This window comes from Triticum aestivum, chromosome 2D (assembly GCF_018294505.1).
Source record: "Triticum aestivum cultivar Chinese Spring chromosome 2D, IWGSC CS RefSeq v2.1, whole genome shotgun sequence".
NCBI classification, from domain to species: Eukaryota; Viridiplantae; Streptophyta; class Magnoliopsida; order Poales; family Poaceae; genus Triticum; species Triticum aestivum.
Genome location: NC_057799.1, coordinates 49864837 through 49888889, shown reverse-complemented (window position 1 = coordinate 49888889; position 24053 = coordinate 49864837). Strand labels below are relative to the sequence as shown.

Here is a 24053-nt window from a genome sequence, read left to right as displayed (position 1 = left end):
CGCTTCTTTTGTTCACAACACTGGCCAAAATCACGCGAAGAGAAAGCCAAATGGGTGAGCTGGCCGCTCTGCTTCGCCCTCCCACGGCTGCGCTCGCATCCGGGCCGCGACCCGGCCTACCCATTCACCTTCTTCCTCCTGCTCGCTGCCCTCTCGCCTCGTCTGCCTCCGTCCCTCCACTCCGCTGGATGCATCCGCCCCGTCGTCGCCAACTCCCTCCTCAAACTCTACTGCGCCCGTGGCCTCCCGCCCCACGCGCGCAAGGTGTTCGACCCGGGCGCCGCCTCATCGAACGCAATGTTGTCCAGGCATGGGCGCATGGCAAGAGCGGCGACCTGCGGCAGCGCGGGAAGTGTTTGCAAGAATGCCGGAGCGGAACCTGGCGTTGTCTTGGAGCGCAATGGTCGACGCGCCGCTTGTGCGTGCAGGGGAGTGAGTTCGACAAGGCGCTGCGCACATTTGACCGGATTATGGGGGGAGGCTTTCAAGTCAGATGTACCGGTGCTGGTGTGTCTTGGTGTGGTCGAGAGGGATTGATGGGTCCATCGGTATCTGCAAATGGAGGGGTTGCAGGGAGGCAAAGGGATGGCATGGTTGAGGCCGCGCCGGTGGACATGTACTGCAAGTGTGGGTGCGTGGAGGAGGCGTGGTGTGTGACTGCGTTCGCCGCCGTGAATTGTGCTGTGGAATTCAGTGACCAGATAGCTTGCAATGAATGGCCATGGTGAGCGTGCACTTGAGTTGTTCCAAAGGATGCTCGGAAAGGGTTTTGTGCATAACCAGTCATCTGTTGCGGCTTTGTGCGGTGTGCACCCACACAAGTTGTGTGGATGAACGGAATTTTTTCCAGTCTACCCGGCACCATGGAGGGCTTGCAATGATCTAGGCACCATGGGTTAGCTGATCCCCTTGGGCGTGCAGGAGGCTGAAACTGTGCTGTTGGATATGCCAATGTAGACATGCGCATCGCAGTAGGGTGCGCTGATGTCTTCATGCCGGATGCACGATTATATTACTGTTGGTGAACTCGTGTAGGGAAGTGGCTCACTGAGCTAGAGCCACAACATGATGGACGTTATGCCTTTCTGCTCAACTTCTATGCAGTCAAGGGCCGATGGGAAGATGCAAGAGCCATTCCGCAGAAGATGGTGGAGCAGGGAGCCAACAAAGAGGCAGGTTTGAGCTTAATGGAGTGAAATGGTTGGTTCCCTGAGTTACACCCTGGAAAATGCAGATCTATGCACTGTCGGAAGATACTAATATCTCCTACTGGTGTAAGTGCTTGTGAGTGTGCAAGAGAAAAAAAGAGAAGGATCTGCCTCGAGCCCTCAACGTCTGACAGTAGTGCTCTCTGTCAACTGGCTATCTAAGGCGGCTTCATGTTCTCCGGCGGCAAGAATGCAAGCTAGCCACATGAACCCCATCACACTTCTTCTGCACATGTTAGTGTTTGTTCTTCTGCTCCACGTGCTACCTACAGCGACTGCTGGTGCTGTTCAACTGCAACTTATTGTTGCCATAACAAGAACCTGAAGGAGAGGACGGGCAGGTAGATGCTGATGCTCAATATCCACCCCGGTCATAGTTTCTGATATCCAATTATGCATTCTCATGAGCCTTTCTCCTGTGGGTGCGCTCCCGTAGTTCTCCCCTAGGATAGCTGTACAGTTTCCCCCCTCGCTTCCTAGTTTTTCCTTTCATATTTTATTTGTTGCTTATTTCGCTTTGCCTTTCGTATTATTTTGCTGTAAGAGTGTCGTTGCTTCAAGGTTTTTTCTTCTAATACAAAATGACGTGCACTTTCCAGGCGCATATATTCTAGAAAAACAAAAGATCCTTTCTCCTGTCATCCTTGTGATCCGCATGGGGCTTCATTATTGAAGTGTGCCTTTTCTTAATCCGTTGAGTGGTGTTTTGTCTCTTGCATTTCCATTTAATCTCTGACGCATTAGGCCAACTTATTTAATGTGCATCGTGCAGTCTTGAAGGGCCAGTTGACGCACAGATCATGAGGGGGGTGGGGGGGGGGGATATGTATCATGACTCAAGATAAGATATTTTATTATATAAAGAATTAAGAGCGTGACTCCATCACTTTGTACAGGGTCTGACGCCATGAAGGCAAAGCAAGCACGATGTACATGGCAGTTGGATGAAGATGAGGTTGAGTTGAGTTGACTTGTGGGCTATTTATTTGACTTGGACGAAGATGGGGTTGAGGAGAGTTGGCATAAATCCTTCCCCAAAGGGCACAAATCAACACAAGAAGATAGATACATGGGTGCTACTGCTTTCTTGTACATCTTGCTGTCCCTCTGGGTTCAGGATGCAGCTGCCATTCTTGGCTTCAGAAGAAGTGATTTTCCCCAGGATTTCGTATTTGGATCTGGAACCTCAGCATATCAAGTAAGCTAATGGAATCTTCTTTCGATGAAAATCATGGTGTGCTAAATTTAGATATTGCATTTGCATATAGTATGAGGGTGCTGTTGCTGAGGATGGTAGGAGGCCAAGCTTTTGGGACACTTTCACTCATGCAGGTAAGTTGCTACTATGCTATTTATCTTTCTGGTTTTGATGTGCTGCAACGCGCCATTAAATTTTCGGCAGAAAGTTTTGTATAAAGAGTTGATATAGCATGTGCTTATTTTTTTTTTTTGTATTTCAAATGCCAACGAATAGAGTCTGGCAGAATTTGTGATCCATTTTCCTGATGAATGTAGTAGAAATTTGAGATCAGCTCCCTCTCAGACAAACACTTCCACATAAACCTTTTTTTTTTGCTAGAGCAGAGCTAAACTGGGCATGGTAATCATAGCCGCACAGGTTGACCAAGCTGACCGTTGTTGATTTGTGTTGACAGGTAAAATGCCAGACCAAAGCACAGGAGATGTTACTGCAGACGGGTACCATAAATACAAGGTAAATGATAAGAGCAAAATGTTCTGCTGGTGTTTCTCTGGGTCGCATCAACTGTAGTAATACTTCAGCAGTTCTCAGGTTTAGTAATTCCGATATTTCAGGAGGATATCAAGCTCATATCTGAGACAGGCCTAGAGGCCTATAGGTTCTCCATTTCCTGGTCAAGGCTCATTCCAAGTACATAATTCCTCACAAGGTCCATCACAAAAAGCCCTTTCTCAATTTCGTTTTTTTCTAACTATTTCAGCAAAATTTCTGGTTTGCAGATGGCCGTGGAGCTGTCAATCCAAAAGGGTTACAATTCTATAATAACATCATAGATGAGCTTGTGAAACATGGTAATTGTTCTTTCTATTTCTCTATACATGTCCTTGGCCTCAGGAGTCTCCGCCAAATATTTGTCCATTCAGGGAATCAAGTGTAGTTGATACAATGCTTCTACCCCTACTTTAATGATTTGGAAGAGGTCATGTGGTTGTAGCATGTCATATGATAAGGCTATGCATACTCATTTCTCATTAACTCTTTTGTAGAATTAGTTTTCTCTTTGTATGTGTGTGGTGGCCTGGTGGGCTTAGGACATACATAGCAGAGCGAGTGGAGTATATATTTTGGTCTTTGAGCATCCAAATGCAGTTATGGCTTAGGTATGCACCAACAAAGTTAATTTGTCCAGGTATTCAAATACACATCACACTTCACCATCTAGATCTCCCTCAAATTCTTGAAGACGAGTATGGTGGATGGTTAAGCCCCAGAATTATGTAAGTTTATACAAGGGTTCACAAATAAATAATTTCTCTCGGAGCAGCAATTTGTAGTAACAGTTACATAATTACAATGCAGTGGTCCTATTAATACTTTTGTATCTGCAAAATGCAGCGAAGATTTCACGGCATATGCGGATGTTTGCTTCAGGGAGTTTGGAGGCAGAGTCACTTACTGGACTACAGTGAACGAGCCAAACATTGGTGCAATTGCCGCTTACGGCAGTGGTCAATTACCACCTGGTCGATGCTCAGATCCATTTGGAATAACAAAGTGCACAGCTGGGAACTCCAGCACTGAACCATACATAGCAGTTCATACTTACTTATTGGCGCATGCATCAGTTGCCAGACTGTACAGAGAAAAGTATCAAGTGAGTGACTTAGCATCTTAGCTGCTAGCTTCTTCAGAAACTGTGAGCTTTATAAACATCTTAGCTTAGGTCGTTGGTGAAGCCAAAATTTTCATTCGTTACACGTTAACCATTTCATGACTCATCTTTTTTGCATGTTTGATGTTTCAGCACGATATTCCCTTTTTCCTTCATAGCTAAAGAGTGTGGTCTCACTGAAGGAACTTATGGATGTAGGCTGTGCAAAAAGGAGTTGTGGGCATAAATATCTACTCCTTCTGGAGTTACCCATTCACAGATTCCACCGCAGATTTAGAAGCAACTCAAAGATGCAAGGATTTCATGTTTGGCTGGTATGATATTTATCTCCATCTTTACATGGGAACTATGCATGTTGGGAGCCTAACTGCGATACTGACAGGATACTAGAGCCTTTGGTGTTTGGGGACTACCCAGAGGTGATGAAGAAAAATGTTGGCTCTCGTCTTCCATCCTTCACAAAAGTCCAGTCTGAACTTATCAAGGGTTCTTTTGATTTTATCGGATTAAATCACTACTTTTCTCTCTATGTGAGTGACCGCCAGACAGAACCAGGTATCCGAGACTACAACAGGGACATGTCAATTTATTACAGAGGTAAACAGTTTATAGAGGCATCCACCTATGTAATTCTTTTTCTTGAGCACGCCTGGAAGCGTGTCAATTTCACCAATATAGCCTGTGTAAAAATAGCACCTTTCTTAGCCTATGCCTCAGGCGCTCTAGACTCTTGCGCTATGTCCAGCTTGGCGAAGCGAGGCATTATCACATCATTCATGTCCTTCATCCCTTAACTGCATGCTTTCATATTTTCGTTGTTGGCATTCATGTTGGCTAAAAACTTGGCGTCGGAAGCCATGTCGACCTTGGCGTCCATTGCCCTGTTGTGCAATTTGTATCGTTGGCTTTGATTCATGTCCTAGGGAACTAAGTGGGTCTGGGTTGGATCTAGGGGTTCCTAGCAGGAGGATGGAGGTACCCAGCTGAGGCTGCAAGTGACACTATTTTGCTGGGCTGCTATGCTGCTGTCGGCGCTACTTTGCTGGTACCGCTATGCTGCTGCTGCTGCTGCTACTTTGCTGTTGCTGCTGTTTTGCTGAGAGTTGAGAGCGAGAGATGAGAGAAACGGAAGATGGTGAGTGAGAGGGAGATGGTATTTCAGAGATGAAGAGTGAGAGAGAAATAGAATTACAGAGGGATGTGTTGTTGAGAGTGACAGAGATTAAATTACAGAGGATGATAGCTTGAGATAGATTGTTGATTCATTGGTTTTTTATGTTCTTGTGTAATTGTGATGCTTGGTGTTGTTTCTTTGTCGGGCAAAGATGAATCGGTACATCGACTTGTTGAACGAGCAGAACACCAGTGCTATGTTTCACTTTGAATTTTAAAATTTGGATTTGAATGTTATTGAAGTGTGTGATGTTGAAATGTGAAAAGTATGGTTTATATCTATGCGAAATTGAAGTTTAATTACAGTGTATATGCACACACGTCGGAGAAATAGGAGAGGGAAATTAAAGGAAGTAGCTTTTAGGGAATCTGAGTTTGCACACTATTTCTCAAGCCTTCAAAATATTATAAAGGCTACCCTTTTCAGTTCTAAAAGATGCATTTTTGAGAGAATCTGTTAGAGTTGCTCAAATTAAGTGGAGCTGGCTAAGGCTGGCTGTGCTTAGCAGATGGGTTAGCGACTTACATGTCATGAATTATCCAAAAATAAAATAAAATAGCTGTCTTTATAAGGTATAGTATCTCTATCAAGTTATATTGTTTTACCATAGTTTTCTAGGCGGCACAACTGTTGTTTGACCATTTCAATCCAATTTTTTACACAAATTTTTTTCAACAGTTCTATTTTGCAGTTATATGCCTTGGTTACCCTAACTAGATATTTGTTTCTATGCTGCAGCTTCTAGGACAGAACCACCTGCTGGTCAGGTAAAACCATCTCATCAATGCTTTTTGTGAAGGGTTACCAACTATGAGTGCATCTATGTTCTTGGATCTTTTGTCTGTGTGCATCTATGAGTTACTACCTCTGAACTCTTGACTGAGTGCACATTACAATCCTAAACTTTGATAGAAGACAAATCTAACCGTTAACTCTCAAAACCTGGTAGAACATCTCACGCTACTCCAGAGTGGTTTTAGATGGCATGTCAAAACTATATGTTTACCACATCTTTAATAGCAGAAAAGACTAGAAATATAAAGGATCATTGTTTAGAAGTTCAAACTTTTCAAAAGGTATAAATAATAAAAAGGCTGACCCCCCTGATTTCCAAATAAAAAACACAAGTAATTTTTGTTTAAAATAGTAACCACAAATCTCACCAAAGAATTTCTCGGCGTTTTTCAATGTTTCTAGAAACATTCTCAATTCAGTTTCCCCAAAAACTAATAATTGAAATTTTCTCTCGAAGAGAAATTAATGTCTAAAAGCAAATGCTTTTTTATTCCAAGATTGGAGCGATTATTTTAATATCTCATTTTCTTTTTATTATTGCTAGGTTTTGGATGATGTAGAGGCGACGTGGCATACACATAGGCACCATGTCATCTAAACCCGTTTTGCAGTTATTCAAAACCACTTTGGGGCAAATAAGAACCTTGTATTTCACCGCCTCCTTGTTTAATGAATGAGGCAAATCTTTTCCCTCGATTTTGAAAAGAACACTTTGGGATGGTCTGAAGGGGGTGGGGGCGGTAACCCAGTTTTGTTAGTTCGGGGTTACAGTACTAGAGAGTGGAAGGGTGCAATGCACATTGAGCCAACAGTTAGGGGGTGAAAATGTTTTCATAGTTCTTTTGGCTGCGCACCATTCAGTTAGAAATACCAAACTGGCTCGGAGATTAAATAAGAAAAACACGCATCAAGCAGATGTGATCGAGGTTGACAAACTGATGCTGATTCATGACAAAGCTACGGTCTCTATTGGTCTGCAGGGAGCCCCAACAAATGTTCCAAGTGATCCCAAAGGGTTGCAACTTGTCCTCGGGTACCTGAAGGAAACCTATGGGATAACTCAACTTTATGTCCACGAGAATGGCAAGCACATATAGTTTAGCAAGAAGCAAACCTACGTTAACCAACCAAATATCTTCTTGAACCTCAGCTGTATTATTCTTCGTGTCAGCAGGTGTGGGATCTGCCAACGACAGCCTTGATGATGCTTACAGGGTTGATTACCTGAGCAGCTACATGGGAAGCACACTAGATGCAATAAGGTTAGCAATTTTCACACACGTTTGCATATCTCTCCGCGAATGCTTGAGACTCAAAAAAAGAAAACAAAGATAAAGTTTGGTGTTCCATCACCCTGTTGACACTCGTTGTTCTGCAGGAATGGGGTTAATGTGAGGGGTTATTTCGCCTGGGCACTCATGGATCTATTCGAGCTCCTGGCAGGATACGAGTCCAAGTACGGCCTGTACCGCGTGGATTTTGATGACGAAAGGAGGCCGCGGCAAGCCAGGCTCTCTGCTCGCTGGTACTCCAGCTTCCTGAAAAAGAATGGATCCTCTATTCGAGTACCAAGGGTGCAGGAGGACCTGAGGTTGACGACCATCTTCTAATTTGGTGCTCCGGCGTCACATGTATGTATGCACGCACCTGTCGAAGTCTAACAAAAGGCCACTCTATTGAGCAGCAGATTCTTCAACTTTATTTTCTGAAAATAAGGGGGCGTGAGAGGAAGAACTGGTAGCCAGACGGCCCGGGAAGAAGTATGTTTAGCTGACTTGTGGGCTGTTTTGTCACTACAGGGGTGACTTCCCCGCTATTTGTAGGAATTGCAAGTCAAACATTACAAGTGTAAGTTTTTTTTTTGCGGAAATTACAAGTGTAAGTTGATGGCGACGAAAACAACCCAAGGAACTAACCGAGGATGAAAAATACAAGTTCCCTTTTTTAAACTTATGAAAATTGGGAAGTTAATTGGCTATGGCTGTTATATGGTCTGGATGAGATAAATTTTGAAAGAATAAGTCTTCTCTCGATCCTTGAACTGGTGCCATCTTGGTCTTGGTCATATTAGTTTTGAAAGGAATGTCTCATTTTTTATCCTTCTACAATTTACCTTTTTCTTTTCTTTAGAATAACTTATAACTTTGCTCAAACTTGACAGACATAACAAGTACAATGAACAACAACAACAAAGGCTTTAGTTAAAAGACAACCTATTTCAGCTTAGTCCATGTCCAACTAACTGCAGCTAAGCCAACACACATGTTGACAGATGTCTTTCAGCCCCCGGAATGAGCTATTCAAATGTCAACGGCTTCGCTTTAGGCACGGTCGACCTATCCCGTTTGAACTATGGAGCCATTAGCCTTATTCCTAAGGTGAAAGGGGCGGATAACATTAAGCTTTTTAGACCCATTACCTTGATTAACGTCCCGTTCAAAATCTGTGCGAAAGCTTATGCCTCGCGCTTGGCTCCGGTCGCTCAACGAGTTATTAGCTCTAGTCAAACGGGTTTTCTCAAACATCGTAACATCCTCGAGGGACCAATTGCGTTACAAGAGATCGTTCACGAGTTGAAACGGACCAAGGCACAGGGAGTGCTGCTTAAATTAGACTTCGAGAAAGCCTACGATCGCGTGAACTGGGAGTTCGTGAGAGAGGTCTTCCTCAAAAAGGGTTTTGAGGCAGGATTCGTACATCGCATCATGCACCTCGTGTGTAGTGGGCACACGGCGGTCAATGTCAATGGCACAATGGGCAAGTTCTTCCGTAACAAACGTGGCCTCCGTCAGGGAGACCCAAGCTCGCCGCTCATTTTTTACTTTGTTGCGGATGCCCTGGCGGCCATGATTAATAAAGCGAGGGCATCGGGGCACATTAAAGGGCTGGTAGCCCACCTTATTCCTGGTGGGGTTACGCATCTGCAATACGCAGATGATACGATGCTCTTATTCGAACCCGACGACCACAACATAGCTACCATCAAGTTACTACTGCTTGCTTTCGAGATTTTATCGGGGCTTAAGATCAACTTTCTGAAGAGCGAAGTGATCACCGTTGGGATGGATGATCTAGCAAGCACTCGGATTGCGAATCTACTTAATTGCAAGCTAGGGAGATTCCCGATTAAATACTTGGGCCTCCCGATCTCGACCAAGAAACTAACCATAGCGGAATGGGAGCCGCTGTATGGGAAAGTCGCTAACAGAGTGAGCCCTTGGAGGGGCAGGTTTATGTCCTCGGCGGCGAGGCTTATCCTCACCAACTCGAGCTTATCCTCCCTTCCTATATTCACAATGGGAATGTTCCTACTTGCGGACGGGGTTCACGCTAGACTTGATACTCCGCGCTCCCGGTTCTTTTGGGAAGGAGCTGGGACCAAGCGCAAGTACCACTTAGTGAAATGGGCAGCGGTTTGTAGGCCAAAAAATTTTGGCGGCCTAGGTATTATGAACTCTAAACTCATGAACGTGGCCCTGCTTACTAAGTGGTGGTGGCGTCTCGCCCAAAACGAGTCGGGACTCTGGGCAGACATCCTCCGGGCTAAATATTTCCCGGATGGGAATTTGTTCAAGGCTAAAAGCAACGGTTCGGCCTTTTGGAACGGGGTCCAAGCGGTTTGACCGGCTTTTACAGTGGATGCGCAGTTCCGAGTAAACGATGGCAAGTCCACACGCTTCTGGCTCGACCATTGGTGGGGTCAGGAACCGTTGTGGCAATCCCACCCGGAACTGTACCAATTGGCAACGGACACCAACATTATGGTGGCCGATGCTATGCGAGTCCAGTCTCCAGCCATCTCTTTTATTAGGACTCTAGAGACAACGGAGGCCGCTAGCTGGGACGCTTTGACGGCTAACTTGGGAGGGCTGACTCGTAGTAATGGGGCGGATACGATTACGTGGAAGTTAACCTCCTCCAATAGATTTACGGTCAAGTCCCTATACGACAAGCTCTCCGAGGGTACTACGCTGGATATAGCTAGGGGGCTATGGAAGGCTGGCATTCCTCTCAAAATCAAGATTTTCCTGTGGCAAATGTTTCGCAACCGCTTACCTACTTCGGATAACGTGGCCAAACGCAATGGGCCGGCGGACGGAACGTGCACCACTTGCAGTTTAGGGGAAAACGCGAACCATGTGTTCTTTGGCTGTGTGCTCGCTAGATTTGCATGGAGTGCGGTTAGAGACGCCTTCAAACAGAATTGGAATCCATAGTCTAGTCACGATGTGCTTTCTATCTTAACGTCGCAAAGAGGGGCCAATGATAGGATTGTTTGGAGATGCGTTGGGGCGCTACTTTGGTCCCTTTGGACGGTTCGGAACAAAATTACGATAGAACACAAGTTCCCGGTCCACCCAGCTGATATCATTTCAAATGTCATATTTTCCTTCAGGTGTGGGCACTGCTGGGGAAGAAGCGTGACGTCGAGCGCATGAACGAGACTATGGAGCTGATCAAGACGACCATGGTGAAGGCACGACAAGGGATGACGGCTTGATCATGAGACCTCTACTTTCAGCTAGCTTTTGTCTTGATGCTCCGCTTTTGCGCTATTGAACTTGTGGCTGTGACCTTCTTAGCTTTATCCTGAGCCATGGGCTCGATGACTGTTCTATTCGGTTTGTAAGACTTTATTTGTGTGGACCCTGCCTGGTGGCTTTATTAATTTAAAGCCGGACGCTCCCAGCGTCTATGTTCCAAAAAAAATGAGCTATTCAAATGATGCAAGTTTGTAATTGTATATATAGCTGCCAAAGCAGATCACCACTGTACAGTATACTTAAACAAGTCACATGTGCATTTTGAAAGAACAATCATGCACACTTTCATGCTTATCTATGTCAGCACTTACCTTCTACATCAGCAAAGAGACAATACGATTCTTATATTTCTAACGCATAGTTGAATGAAAATAACATGCCAAATCCCTAATGTTATTATCCAAATTCAGCAACATACAAGACTGAATGTTACAGTAGAGTACACATTGCAAGTTCATCCAAATCCCTCAACTTTTACATTTGATTTGACACATCTTATTGTGTGGAGAACTACATGAGAAATTATCCTCTATATTCTATACAACTCAAAAAGATCAAAGGAAAGGGAACCGTGGCACTAGTACATGATAAATATGAGAAAATACAAAATTTGTGCAAAACATTAATCCCTGTATATTGTAATTAGGATAAAGAGGAAAAAAAGACTGCACTCATGTTTTGTAGTATAAGTACAATCTTGTCTTTTTGTATGGTGCATGATGATATTTTTGGAAACCCCGTAAAACACAAACCTGGACCGCGAGACACAAAACCAGACAAAGAGATCGGGCCATGCTATGAGATTCACGCTTAAAGAAATCAAAATCAATCGACTGAAATTTAGCAAAAATGAAGGCGAAAGACAGAGACACATATACCAATGTTTTGTAATATAAGTACAATCTAGTCTTTTTGTATGGTGCATAATGATATTTTTGGACAAGTCTACTTTGTTTCCTCATATTTTGCCATACGCTTACCATGAAACTTCTTAAAAACTGGTTCAAGTGTACGAGTACAAAGTACTAAAACACACACAAAAAGGTGTATATATGTTTAAAATGCAATGTTCGTCTCATTTTCAAAAATTCCATGCGTACAATTCATGTGCTTGAAGAAAAAGATCTCATACATTTGAAAAAAAAAATCACTTCGACTTTATCCTCATCGTGGCGGTGTATTCTTCAGCGTCGATATGGAGCCAGTAATGCATTCTCGTAGGTTTGGTTGTCCAGAGCTCGTGGGTTTGTTTTTTAAACAGCCACTAGGGCAAGAAATCTCTCCACCTGAATATGGTCTCATCTCAAGAAAAGATTGCTCCAGTGTATAAGGCAAACCGGATCAAAAACCTGAACAGCCCGAGGGGTGATACTTTTGTTGAGCAAGAACATAGAAGACACAGAACACAAAGTACATAGTTGCAACACAATGCAAGAATCGGCATTCTAAATATTTAGAGTTGAATATAGGTGGTTGGGTGATGCAGCACACATATTACAATATAATCACATACAAGGTACAACTCGCAAAAGATGGATATTGTATGTTATGGCAACACATTACGGCAGGAAACAACACAGAAGCAAAGCCAGAAGAGCAAAAGGTCACAAATTGAGAGCTCAAAAATTAGCACCGCCAAAGCCACTCACATGAAACTTGTGTGCTCTTGTTATCTGTCGTTGGAGACCTTCATCATGCCAACTAAACTCAGTGCACCCGCAAGTTTGTAAGGACCTATGTTACCTAGCCTTCAACCTTAAAAACATGGTTCATTTCGCATTGCTGTCAATCATGTCCGCCATTTCATGTGTCCGCATTTCTCATGTGTAGGAATTTCTGAATAATGAAGTTCCATAGACGAATTAAGTTAAGTAAGTTGTTCTAACAACATAGTCGATCCTGTAAGGGCCTCCCATCGCCCCTTCAGCTGTAAAAAAAATAATATTGAGCTGCCCACAATTTGTGTGTGCAATTGCTTCCATCTTTTCCCCCAATTTGCCGAACAAACTCCCCAAGCCTCCGATCAACTAACGTAATACTGCTCCCATGAAAATTGCAACACCGCCGTTTTCCAACTCCACCCTGCACCCACCCCTCATCCAGCATGTCGGACCCGAAACCCAACTCGTCCTCTACCGCTGAGTCAAGCATCGACGCTGTCGGTCTCCAAGGCGTTACGAGGCCCTGCCGCCCGCTGTTGAAAACCAGCTACCAGACGGTGTGCCGACCTCCTCCACAGTGGAGCTGCAAGGAGAGGGGACGAGCGGTGGAGTTTCCCTAGACCAATAGGAGGCTACCGCCATTGACAACCCAACGGCCGCCTCTCCTCGAATGGTGGTGGCCGCCTCTCCTCGTATGGCGGGTTGCGAGCTCTTCGGTGTCCTCATGACCTAGCGCAACGCCGTCGTAGGTCCCCTCTCCTTGCAACACCACCGTGGAGGATGTCGGGTTAGGGTCATCGTTGATTACCTCATCTAGGAGAGTAGGCGCCCCAAAAGCACCGTCGTGTTGAAACTAGTAGCGAGCAGCACCAGAGGCTCAGAGTGGACACAATGCTGTGTGTGAAGTGTTGCAAGCAGGAGGTCGCCGATGTGGTTGTGATAAACTACATCACTGACCGGGAGCACGACATGGCAGTAGTTCACCTTGCTCCCCGCTGCATTATGGCAGAGTGGCTTGCGACAAAGTTTTCTTTGAGTGGCAAATTCAAGCAAGAACATTTATACTAAATTTTTTATATTTCCTTCAACTTCTTTTTATCATATTTTAACCTTAACCAATTTAACATTTTGAGTGGCAAAATGGGAGGGGGGGGGCACGCCCCCTGATTTGCACTAAGCTCCTCCAATGCCCTTGGCCACGTGAACTCCACCGGCGTCACCAACGAGAACCTACATTCTTGCAAGGTCCCTCAAGTGATGGGCGTCACCTAATGCATCTTGTCGTCATCCGCGGGTTCGTTCACGATCAAGCAAGGTGGTCGGTTCACTAGAGACAAGATCATCCGATTCAAGGCCATTGTGAAAAATCTCAAGGCAGACGACCCCACCTCGGTCCATGCAATCTGTAGCGGTGCTTCGACACTTTATCATGGTGGCGAGCACCGAACAGCGGTGGGCGTCGCTCGTTACATCGTCCTGGAGAGTAGGCGCCCCCAAATCACCGTCTCATTAAATCTAACAGCGGGGCTGCACCCGAGCCTTGGAGTGGGACGCAATGCATCGTGTGAAGCTTGGCGAGTAGGAGGCCAGAGTTGTCGTGGCGGCATACTACTTAACTGTCAGGGAGCACTACATGGCAACAGTGCACCTTGTTCCCCTCTACATGATGACAACGGTGGCTTGCAACAAAGTTTTTGTGGCATGCCAATAGTTTGAATCTGCACAACAGGAACTCGACCATGCCAACACCATCCAATCGAAACTGTAGATGACCCAATTGAGCACAACATCAGGTATGACCTCCATTGCTGCGGCAACTCAGACGTCACTGTCCACTCGATGCCCAAGACGAGAATTGACTCAGCTAATGTGGAGGAGGTGATCGACATCCACATGTTCAAGGCTATGATTTATTAAGAATACATTCCTCGAGAGTGCAGGGATACCTTGATGCAGCTCGAGTCTGGCAACTGTACTATGGAGGATGTGTTGGTTATGACCAAAATGCTTGCCAATGCTTACTAATACTGCCTGAGGGTTCATATATTTGTTGTGCTTGTGGAGTTTCAGAGCATCGAAGGCGTCGTGGAAGAAATTAGGTAACACAAGCCACTTCAGAACTTCAGTGGTGATTGCACTTCTGCTGCACAATTGTTGTTTATGATGGACGAGCTTATATATTTTGCCACGGAGATATACAGAGCACTGGACATCCATGTTGCAACGATCGAGCTAGAGAAGATGTTCCAATAGGATCAATGAAGGTATGGATGAGATCAAGTTGTGAAGACAATGTGTAAGAGTTGTCCAAACATATTGATGCTACCATTGAAGCCTAAGGTATGTTTTATGAGCTTTTTTTAAACTTATTCAATGAGCACAATTGATTTGGTGCCAAAAGCCAAATATTGGCTCCTAGAGAACACGATACTCTCTCTAATCTATGCTTTATTTGAATAAAGTTCTTCACCGATGTCATTTATTTGAGTGCCAATTACAAACAACAACATTTATACTAAATTTTTATATTTCCTTCAACTTCTTTTTGTCATACTTTAAGCTTAACCAGTATAAAATTTTATTAATTAGATGTCATAGTTAACCATATAAAATATTATTAAATAGTAATAGTAGTGTTCTTTTTTACACATTTGTAATTATATGAAAATTGATTCTGGTAATATAAATTATACTCCCTCTGTAACATAATATAAGAGCAATGTCAAAAATGCTCTTATATTATGGGACGGAGGGAGTATTTCACAAAGAAAGTTTTTGAATTAGCTTTTAATGGTTGCATAGAATAGATACATATCTATTTGTGTGTATGTGAGTGTGTTATGTATTTCAAATATCATAGTAGAGATATCTAAACTGTATTATCCAAGAGATAGTTAATAGCGGTTTCTAGTGTATTATTATTATCTGAGCAAATTCATAGAAACTTCCGCAGCATAATCTGAATGTTAGCAAATGTGTGTTGAAAGTTGGTCTTAATAATAAATTTGCAATGTGTGCATGTTACCTACTTGGTATTGAAATAACATCACTTATAATCTCCACTAAACATAACAAAAATGTTAACTATATATACTTTTGTGTACATAAGACACTAGTAGAAAAAGAGGCTTCCATACGCCCCCATTAGTCCCCAAAATAATCGAACTGCGACCAAAGGGGTCTTTAGTCGCGGTTCGGGAGGAGACCCGCGACCAACTATCTGGGCCCAGCGCGCTCGGTCGACAGCTGGCGGACGGGAGGGGCTTTAGTCCCGGTTGGCCTGGCCAACCGGGACTAAAGGTCCTCAGGCTGGCCCGAAGGCCTTTAGTCGCGGTTGGCCAGACCAACCGGGATTAAAGGTTAGACGGTTGAAAATAAGGACGGTTGAAAATAAAATAATTCAGAAATTTGAAAATAATTCAGAGATTAGAGATTAGAGGTTTAAACCTGCGGAGGAGGCCTTTAGTCCCGGTTAGCCACCAGAACCGGGACTAAAGGACGGGTTAGCCACGAGAACCGGGACTAAAGGACGGGCCTTTAGTCCCGGTTAGCCACGAGAACCGGGACTAAAGCCTTTAGTCGCGGTTCGTAAGAGGAGCGACTAAAGGGGGGGGTCTTTAGTCGCGCATATTTAGTCCCGGTTGCACAGCCGGGACTAAAGGCCTTTGCAAACCGGGACTAAAGGCCTTTTTTCTACAAGTGAGAAGTGATTATTTGATAATGCTCTCTATAATGTATTTGGTTTAATATGGTGTATATAAGGCTAGATTCTCAAATGAAAAGTTGTGAACGAACTAACATAAATACCTAGTTAACATGTACTGCACTATTACCTGCAGGGAGTCCATTAGTGATAGACTAATGGCCTAACGAAACTCATCATCACTAGCCAAATTGGTTTGTTTCTACTAGTACACGATATTGGTCCATGGAATGGACTTGCTGATGCAATTGAGTGTTTTTACATATTTAATAATGTTTTGAATAACAATATTGCAACATCTGGTGCAACCCACCGCCTTCGCGTCGACGCTTCCCTCATGAGTGCAACACCGGGTGCGCTGCCCCATATTTAACAATTTGACTCGACGATCCCTACCCTTGCCGTCAACGGTCCTCGCCTGCACATTCCTCGGGGCCCCATGGTTGCAACACCAGGTGCGCCTCCCAACGCCCTCGCCGCCGACGCTACCCGCACGGGTGCGTGCCGCTCACATCACCGCCTGTTGGAATATTAGGCAAGTTCATGATTAATTCCAGTAAATAATTCATGACTAGAAGAGATACTAGCATGCAATAATCTAGCAAACTAGAAGAACAACAAGACATGCATAACAGCAGCAAACACGTAACAATAGCTGTAGAGACAGACATGAACAGAGGATGTTGGACGTACTGATCGTTAGCTATTATGGGTGCGACGGTGTTGATGACGATGTTGGCGACGATCTGCTGCTGACGGCGATGAATACGACGATGAGTAGCACCGCCCGACTTGGACGGAAGACGACCCGTGATAACGAATTTGAGCAGTCGCGCACAGCGCTTCTCAAAAACCTAATTCGTCCTCTCCCGGTGCAGGATCGCAAAGACGAACGGTTCCGGAGACCTGCTCTCCCATGCGCCGATGCATGCCGGCGTTTGGGATGGAGTAGACTACAACGGCGGCGCAAGTTGTGAGATGAGGCAAAACCCTAGGTGTTTTCGGTGTGTCTCTGGCCGCAGCCGGTAGCTGTATATATATATTAGGACCAGAGGTGGTATTGTGTCGCGATCACAATCCCAAACCGACTCGGTTTCTAATTCGTATACTTACCGAACAAGAAATCAAAAACTTGTCTGCCAAGACATAAAAATAAAAATAAAACGGCAAAAGGAAGCTGCGCTCCTGCAAGGAGACGGACCGGATTTCGGCGGACCATTCACGCGCATGTCGCATGTACGCGCCGCCTCGCCCCGCCCCGCCCCGCCCCGCCCCGGCCCGGCCCGGCGAGGCGAGGCGAGCGAGCGCGCGCGTGTGGTTTTCCCTTTCTCTTCTCACACACCACTTAGAGTGATGGAGAGAACCCACTATATAAAGAGGTCCAACTCTTCTTCAACTTCCGGGATGGGACTAAACTTAGCACCACCACTTGCCATTTTTCACATGGGCTTTGAGATTTCAGAAATTGCTATGGGCCTAGCCCATTAATTCTAACAATCCCCCACCAGATCTCAAATACCCATTTAGAGATTTGCCTTCTCTCACCACTTGTTTAATATACCAGTGTTTCAGCAGAGACTGTTAAGTTGAACTTCTGCCTAGAACTTTAAGCTACATCCATTCACAACTTGACAATGGACTATGCCTTGAATTGCTAGTTTTGTGTGAATAGGTTTCACTCAAAGTCTTAACCAGTACCTGACCGCCAGTAGGCTACCCCGCGGTTTGGAGCTTATACGTCATACTCCCTGGTCTCTTCGTGAACTTACTAGAGATCACCCAAATCTCATGGACTGCGACGTTTACAGTCAGAACTCATATAGGTGTGTTCTTTCAAGACTGCTTTGTAGGACAGCATCTTTGCTAATTATAGCCAATAGAACCACGTTAAGGCATGTTGCCAACCTGCCTTACAGATCTGAGCCTTACAGCTCTGAGAGTTTTGCATCTTCACTTGGAGACGATCATTAGTTATTACTCTCCTCAGTTAACCAATAGCTTGTTCTTCCCAGATCCTAATTCACGGGATCTCCGATCACAAAGGTTGGGTTACTACTATGGTGTAACATCTATGGGTCTCATACCCATCTCCCTCGATGCAATATCTATCACATTTCGTGATAGTCCCTTTGTAAAGGGATCTGCCAGGTTTTTGTCTGTTTGTATATACGTAACAGTTATTACTCCGGAGTTTCTCAACTTCCTGACAGACTTCAAACGTCTCTTCACGTGTCTTGATGACTTTGCATTATCTTTAGAATTGTTCACTTTAGCGATAACCGTTTGGTTATCACAATTCATAAGAATAGCCGGTACAGGTTTTTCAACAACCGGCAAGTCCATCAAGAGCTCACGCAGCCATTCTGCCTCAACAGTAGCTGTGTCCAAAGCAGTTAATTCTGCTTCCATAGTTGACCTCGTCAATATGGTTTTCTTAAAAGACCTCCATGACACTGCGCCACCACCATGAGTAAATACATACCCACTTGTTGCATAGAGTACATCAATATCGGAGATCCAATTTGAATCACTATATCCTTCTAGCACAGCAGGATGCCCTGAATAAGTAATTACGTAACTCATAGTACCTCTTACATAGCGCAAGACCCTTTCTAGTGCATGCCAATGATCATCACCCGGGTTGGACATGAACCTACTCAGTTTGCTCACAACAAAAGAGATATCTGGTCTTGTAGCGCTAGCTAAGTACATGAGTGAACCGACAATTTGAGAGTATCTTAATTGATATCTCATTTCTTTCTTGTTCTTTCTGAGTGTCACGCTGGGATCATAAGGTGTTGGAGAAGGCTTGCTATCCATAAAACCGAATCGGTTCAAGACCTTCTCAACATAGTGAGATTGCGTTAATGTAATCCCACTCTCATCCTTAATAAGTTTGATGTTTAGAATTACATCGGCTTCTCCCAGATCTTTCATGTCAAAACTTTTTGATAGAAAAGACTTGACCTCATTAATTGCATTAATGTTTGTACCAAAGATCAGTATGTCGTCCACATACAAACATAATATGACACTATTGCCCCCACCATGGCGATAGTAAACACACCTATCAGCCTCGTTAATGATAAATCCTGCAGAAGTCAGAGTTCTTTCAAACTTCTCATGCCATTGCTTAGGTGCCTGTTTCAGACCATACAAAGATTTTAACAACTTGCACACCTTTCTCTCTTCACCCTTTACCACAAACCCGTCAGGCTGATCCATATAGATCTCCTCTTCCAACTCTCCATTGAGAAAAGCTGTCTTTACATCCATTTGATGAATGATAAGACCATAAGAGGCAGCCAAGGAAAGTAACACTCGAATGGTGGTCATTCTAGCAACGGGTGAATATGTGTCAAAGTATATTCTTCGCCTTCTTTCTGAGTGTAGCCCTTCGCCACTAGCCGCGCCTTGTACTTATCAATAGTACCATCAGGCTTTAGCTTCTTTTTGAACACCCACTTACAGCCCACAGGTTTACAACCATATGGTCTATCAGTTAGTTCCCAAGTTCCATTAGAAAGAATTGAGTCCATCTCATTATGAACAGCTTCTTTCCAATCATCTACATCCGAAGATGCATATGCTTCTTCAATCGTCTTGGGTGTGTCGTCCACAAGGTATACAATGAAATCATCACCAAAGGATTTTGCAATCCTTTGTCCCTTGTTCCTTATAGGAACTTCATTGTTATCCTTCTCAAGGACTTCCTCATGTGATTGTTCGAAATATTCATCAGTTGTACTAGATTCAGGAATTATCTCAGAAGAAAATCTAGCAATGCTATGCATATCTTTCATAGGAAATATGTTCTAAAAAAATGTTGCATCACGAGATTCCATTATAGTATCAACATGCATATCAGGTACTTCAGATTTTACCACTAAAAACCTATAAGCAATGCTCCGTTGAGCATACCCTAGAAAGACACAATCCACTGTCTTTGGTCCAAGTTTGCGTTTCTTTAGGAATAGGAATATTGACCTTTGCCAAACATCCCCAAGTGCGCAAATAAGAAAGTGATGGTTTTCTCCCAACCCACTCCTCATAAGGGGTTTTCTCCTTATTATTGTTGGGAACTCTATTCAGGACATGACATGAAGTCAATAGAGCCTCCCCCCACCATGCCTTAGATAAACCAGCAGTGTCTAACATGGCATTCACCAAGTCAGTCAATGTGCGGTTTTTCCTCTCGGCCACTCCATTTGATTGAGGTGAATAGGGAGGCGTCCTCTCATGAATAATACCATGTTCCTCACAAAATTCATCAAAAAACTTTGGGAAAATACTCTCCACCACGATCGGACCTAAGACGCTTGATCTTTCTCTCTAGTTGATTTTCAACTTCAGTTTTATAGATTTTAAAGTAGTCTAATGCTTCATCTTTAATTTGCAACAAATAAACATAGCAAAATCTAGTCGCATCATCAATCAAAGTCATGAAATATCTCTTTCCACCTTTTGTCAACACACCATTCATCTCAGAAAGATCAGAATGTATGAGTTCTAGAGGTGCCAAGTTTCTCTCCTCGGCAGCCTTATGAGGCTTTCGAGGTTGCTTCGATTGCACACAACTATGGCACTTAGAACCTTTGGCAACTGTGAAGTTCGGAATTAAACTCATGCTGGATAGTCGAGACATTAAACCAAAATTAATATGACATAAACGAGAGTGCCAAATACTTGCATCATCATTAATACTAGCACAAATTTGGTTTATTGACTTATTGCAAAAATCTGAAAGGGAAAAGCGGAACAAGCCTCCGCACTCATAGCCTTTTCCTATAAACTGTCCAAATCTTGACACGATTACTTTATTCGACTCTAAAACTACCTTAAATCCATCTCGACATAGAAGGGAGCCGCTAACTAGATTCTTGTTCATAGTAGGGACATGCTGCATGTTCCTTAGTTGCACGATCTTTCCCGAAGTAAACTTCAGATCCACCGTGCCAATGCCACGAACAGAAGCATGTGACCCATTCCCCATTAGGACGGAAGAATCCCTTGCGACCTGATAAGAAGTAAACAGGGAGATGTCAGCACACACATGAACGTTAGCACCCGAATCAATCCACCACGAAGATGATTGAAATACTGAAAGCACAATAGGTAAATTACCATACCCATCAATATTGCTAGCGGTCACCATGTTGACAGTCTTGGAGCTTGTTTTCCCTCTGCGGTCTGCACGTTCAGGGCATTCCTTGGAAAAGTGTCCGGGCTTCCCACAGGCGTAGCACTCTAGCTCACCCTTGTTGAACTTCTTCTTCTTGAAGGTAGTAGTCTTGGTAGGCTTGTTGAAAACAGGTTTGTTCTTCCCTTTGTTCTTGTTCTGTGGGTACCTCTGCACCATGTTAGCAGTAGGTTGAACCTCACCTCCTTTTTCAGTAGTATCTTTAGCCCGAGCTTTTTCTTCAACATCAAGAGATGCAATAAGATTTTCAACTGATATCTCATGTCTCTTATGCTTCAGAGTTGTGGAGAAATTCCTCCATGAAGGAGGCAACCTTGCAATCATGCACCCAGCCACGAATTTGTCGGGTAGAACACATTTAAGGAGTTCAAGTTCCTTCACAATGCACTATATCTCATGAGCTTGTTCAACCACAGAACGGTTATTCACCATCTTGTAGTCATGAAAACTCTCCATGATGTACAGTTCACTGCCTGCATCTGTTGCACCGAATTTTGCATTCAGTGCATCCCACAGAATCTTTCCATCATTTATGTGCATGTACACATCACACAGACGGTCAGCAAGAACACTCAGAATGCATCCCACAAACATAGTATTTGCTTCCTGGAATTTTCTCTGACCTTCGTCAGTCATTCCCTCTGGAGCACCAACACTAACGTGGAAAACTTTCAGAGCAGTAAGCCAGAGCGTGGTCTTCACCTGCCACCTCTTAAAGTGCACACCGGTAAACTTATCCGGCCTCAGTGCATCAGCGAATCCAGCCATAGTTAACTCAGGAAATTGCCTACAATTAGGTTTTTGGATTGTTGGAATATTAGGCAAGTTCATGATTAATTCCAGTAAATAATTCATGACTAGAAGAGATACTAGCATGCAATAATCTAGCAAACTAGAAGAACAACAAGACATGCATAACAGCAGCAAACACGTAACAATAGCTGTAGAGACAGACATGAACAGAGGATGTTGGACGTACTGATCGTTAGCTATATGGTGCGACGGTGTTGATGACGATGTTGGCGACGATCTGCTGCTGACGGCGATGAATACGACGATGAGTAGCACCGCCCGACTTGGACGGAAGACGACCCGTGATGACGAATTTGAGCAGTCGCGCACAGCGCTTCCCAAAAACCTAATTCATCCTCTCACGAGCGCGCGCGTGTGGTTTTCCCTTTCTCTTCTCACACAGCACTTAGAGTGATGGAGAGAACCCACTATATAAAGAGGTCCAACTCTTCTTCAACTTCTGGGGTGGGACTAAACTTAGCACCACCACTTGCCATTTTACACATGGGCTTTGTGATTTCAGAAATTGCTATGGGCCTAGCCCATTAATTCTAACACCGCCATCTCCCCGCGCGGGCGCAAAATCTCGTTCGTTATCCATTCCATTAGGATCGAAACAATTAATTTTCTTAGGATCAGCAGATAAAATGCAAGTTAGCAAACAATTACAAGAAGAACTGCTGCAGTATAAAGAATCTATGTATTCGCAAAAAAAGGGAAAATATTAAGTAATCTATGGTGTGTGGACACCATGTAGGAGTCGACGTGGCGACGATCCACCAGCATCAGGTCTCGTAAGTTGATGATGACTGTGACAAAATGGAGAAGGTTGTCCTTCAGATTAACAGAGCAATCACCTACCCCATTTTTTTCTCATCGAATGCAATAGAATAGAATGAGAGAACTGTCGTCCCTTCGGGACATACGATAAAAAAATGAGAACAAGGGGACTGCCCCGCACCCCTTGTCACCCTGCAAGCACCTCTATCTGACTTCTCTTTAGAGCAACTCTAGCAGACCCCGCAAAAGCCGCAAACCCGCAAAAATTTGACGGGTATACGGGCTCGGCCCGATTTTTTTGGCCAGAACAGAGCCCGTATACTCACCCGGCCCGTAAAAATATTTACCGTGGCCCGCAAACCGCCCGCCCCGACCACTATATCTACGGGTTCGCGGCGCGTTTGCGGATCGAAACCCTATCCCCCTGCCGCCGTCGAGCTCCGCAATTCCCCACTCCCCTCCGCACATTTCTCGCCGCCGGTGAGCCCCTTCCGCCTCCAGCTGCCATGTGGGGCCGCATGTGGAGCTCCGGACGTGGCTCCGGGAGCAGATCCGGCGGCGGCAGCGACCCCGAGCGTGAGCGGCGCATCCGGTCGGACGGCGCGAGGAAGCGCGGGGCGAGGAACTGGACCAACCGCGGCCTCTCGCCGCCGCCGAGCTTCCGCGTCCGCGAGACGGACGAATACGACCGTCGGCACGGCTGTGCGCCGTCCTCGTCCGCGGGCTCGTCCTCCGCCGCGAGATCTTCGTACGCCGGAAGCTCCTTGTTGAGAATATAGACCTTAGAGTCACCCGCCAGGAGGGGCCGGGTTACTCGTACGGTTGTTATCAGAAGCCCGGAGCCAAGTTTCAAGACAATGGGCCAGAGATGGGCTGAGACCCGGATATGGCTTAAGGCCCGTAGTTACAATCATTGTTATAGTAAACTTGTAGCGTAAGGCATGTATAGTTTAGAGTCCGAGCCGGATACTCTTATGAGCCGGCCGGGACTCTAAGGGCTGCTGGGCGTCAGCCTCCTTATATAAAGGGACGACCCGGCAGCGGTTTACGGGCGAGAACAATCTCATCGAGAGCTGGGGATAGTGGTCTAATTCCTGGCGATCGTAACCCTAATCAATATCACCCCAAACTGGACGTAGGCTTTTACCTTCACCGTAAGGGGCCGAACCAGTATAAACCCTCGTGTTCCTTGTCCCGCATAACCCCTTCAAGCTTCCTAGTTGCGATGGCTTCACGACTAAGTCCTAGACCAAGGACATCTGCCGTGACAATTCCACGACAGTTGGCGCCCACCGTGGGGCTAGCGCACGGTGGATTTGAGTT

General features: G+C 44.8%; 1 protein-coding gene across 1 annotated transcript; it reads left to right on the top strand.

Moving 5' to 3' along the window:
* The first annotated feature begins 28 nt into the window (after positions 1–28).
* LOC123051480 (beta-glucosidase 5) lies at positions 29–8086 on the top strand. Its single transcript, XM_044474362.1, has 14 exons — positions 29–1549; positions 2105–2406; positions 2477–2540; positions 2864–2922; positions 3024–3099; positions 3189–3260; positions 3599–3686; positions 3805–4063; positions 4280–4395; positions 4464–4678; positions 5994–6022; positions 7031–7133; positions 7225–7312; positions 7429–8086. Exons 2-14 carry the CDS (start codon positions 2278–2280, stop codon positions 7658–7660), a joined length of 1530 nt encoding a protein of 509 aa, XP_044330297.1. The 5' UTR covers positions 29–1549; positions 2105–2277; the 3' UTR covers positions 7661–8086.
* Positions 8087–24053: the final 15967 nt, after the last annotated feature.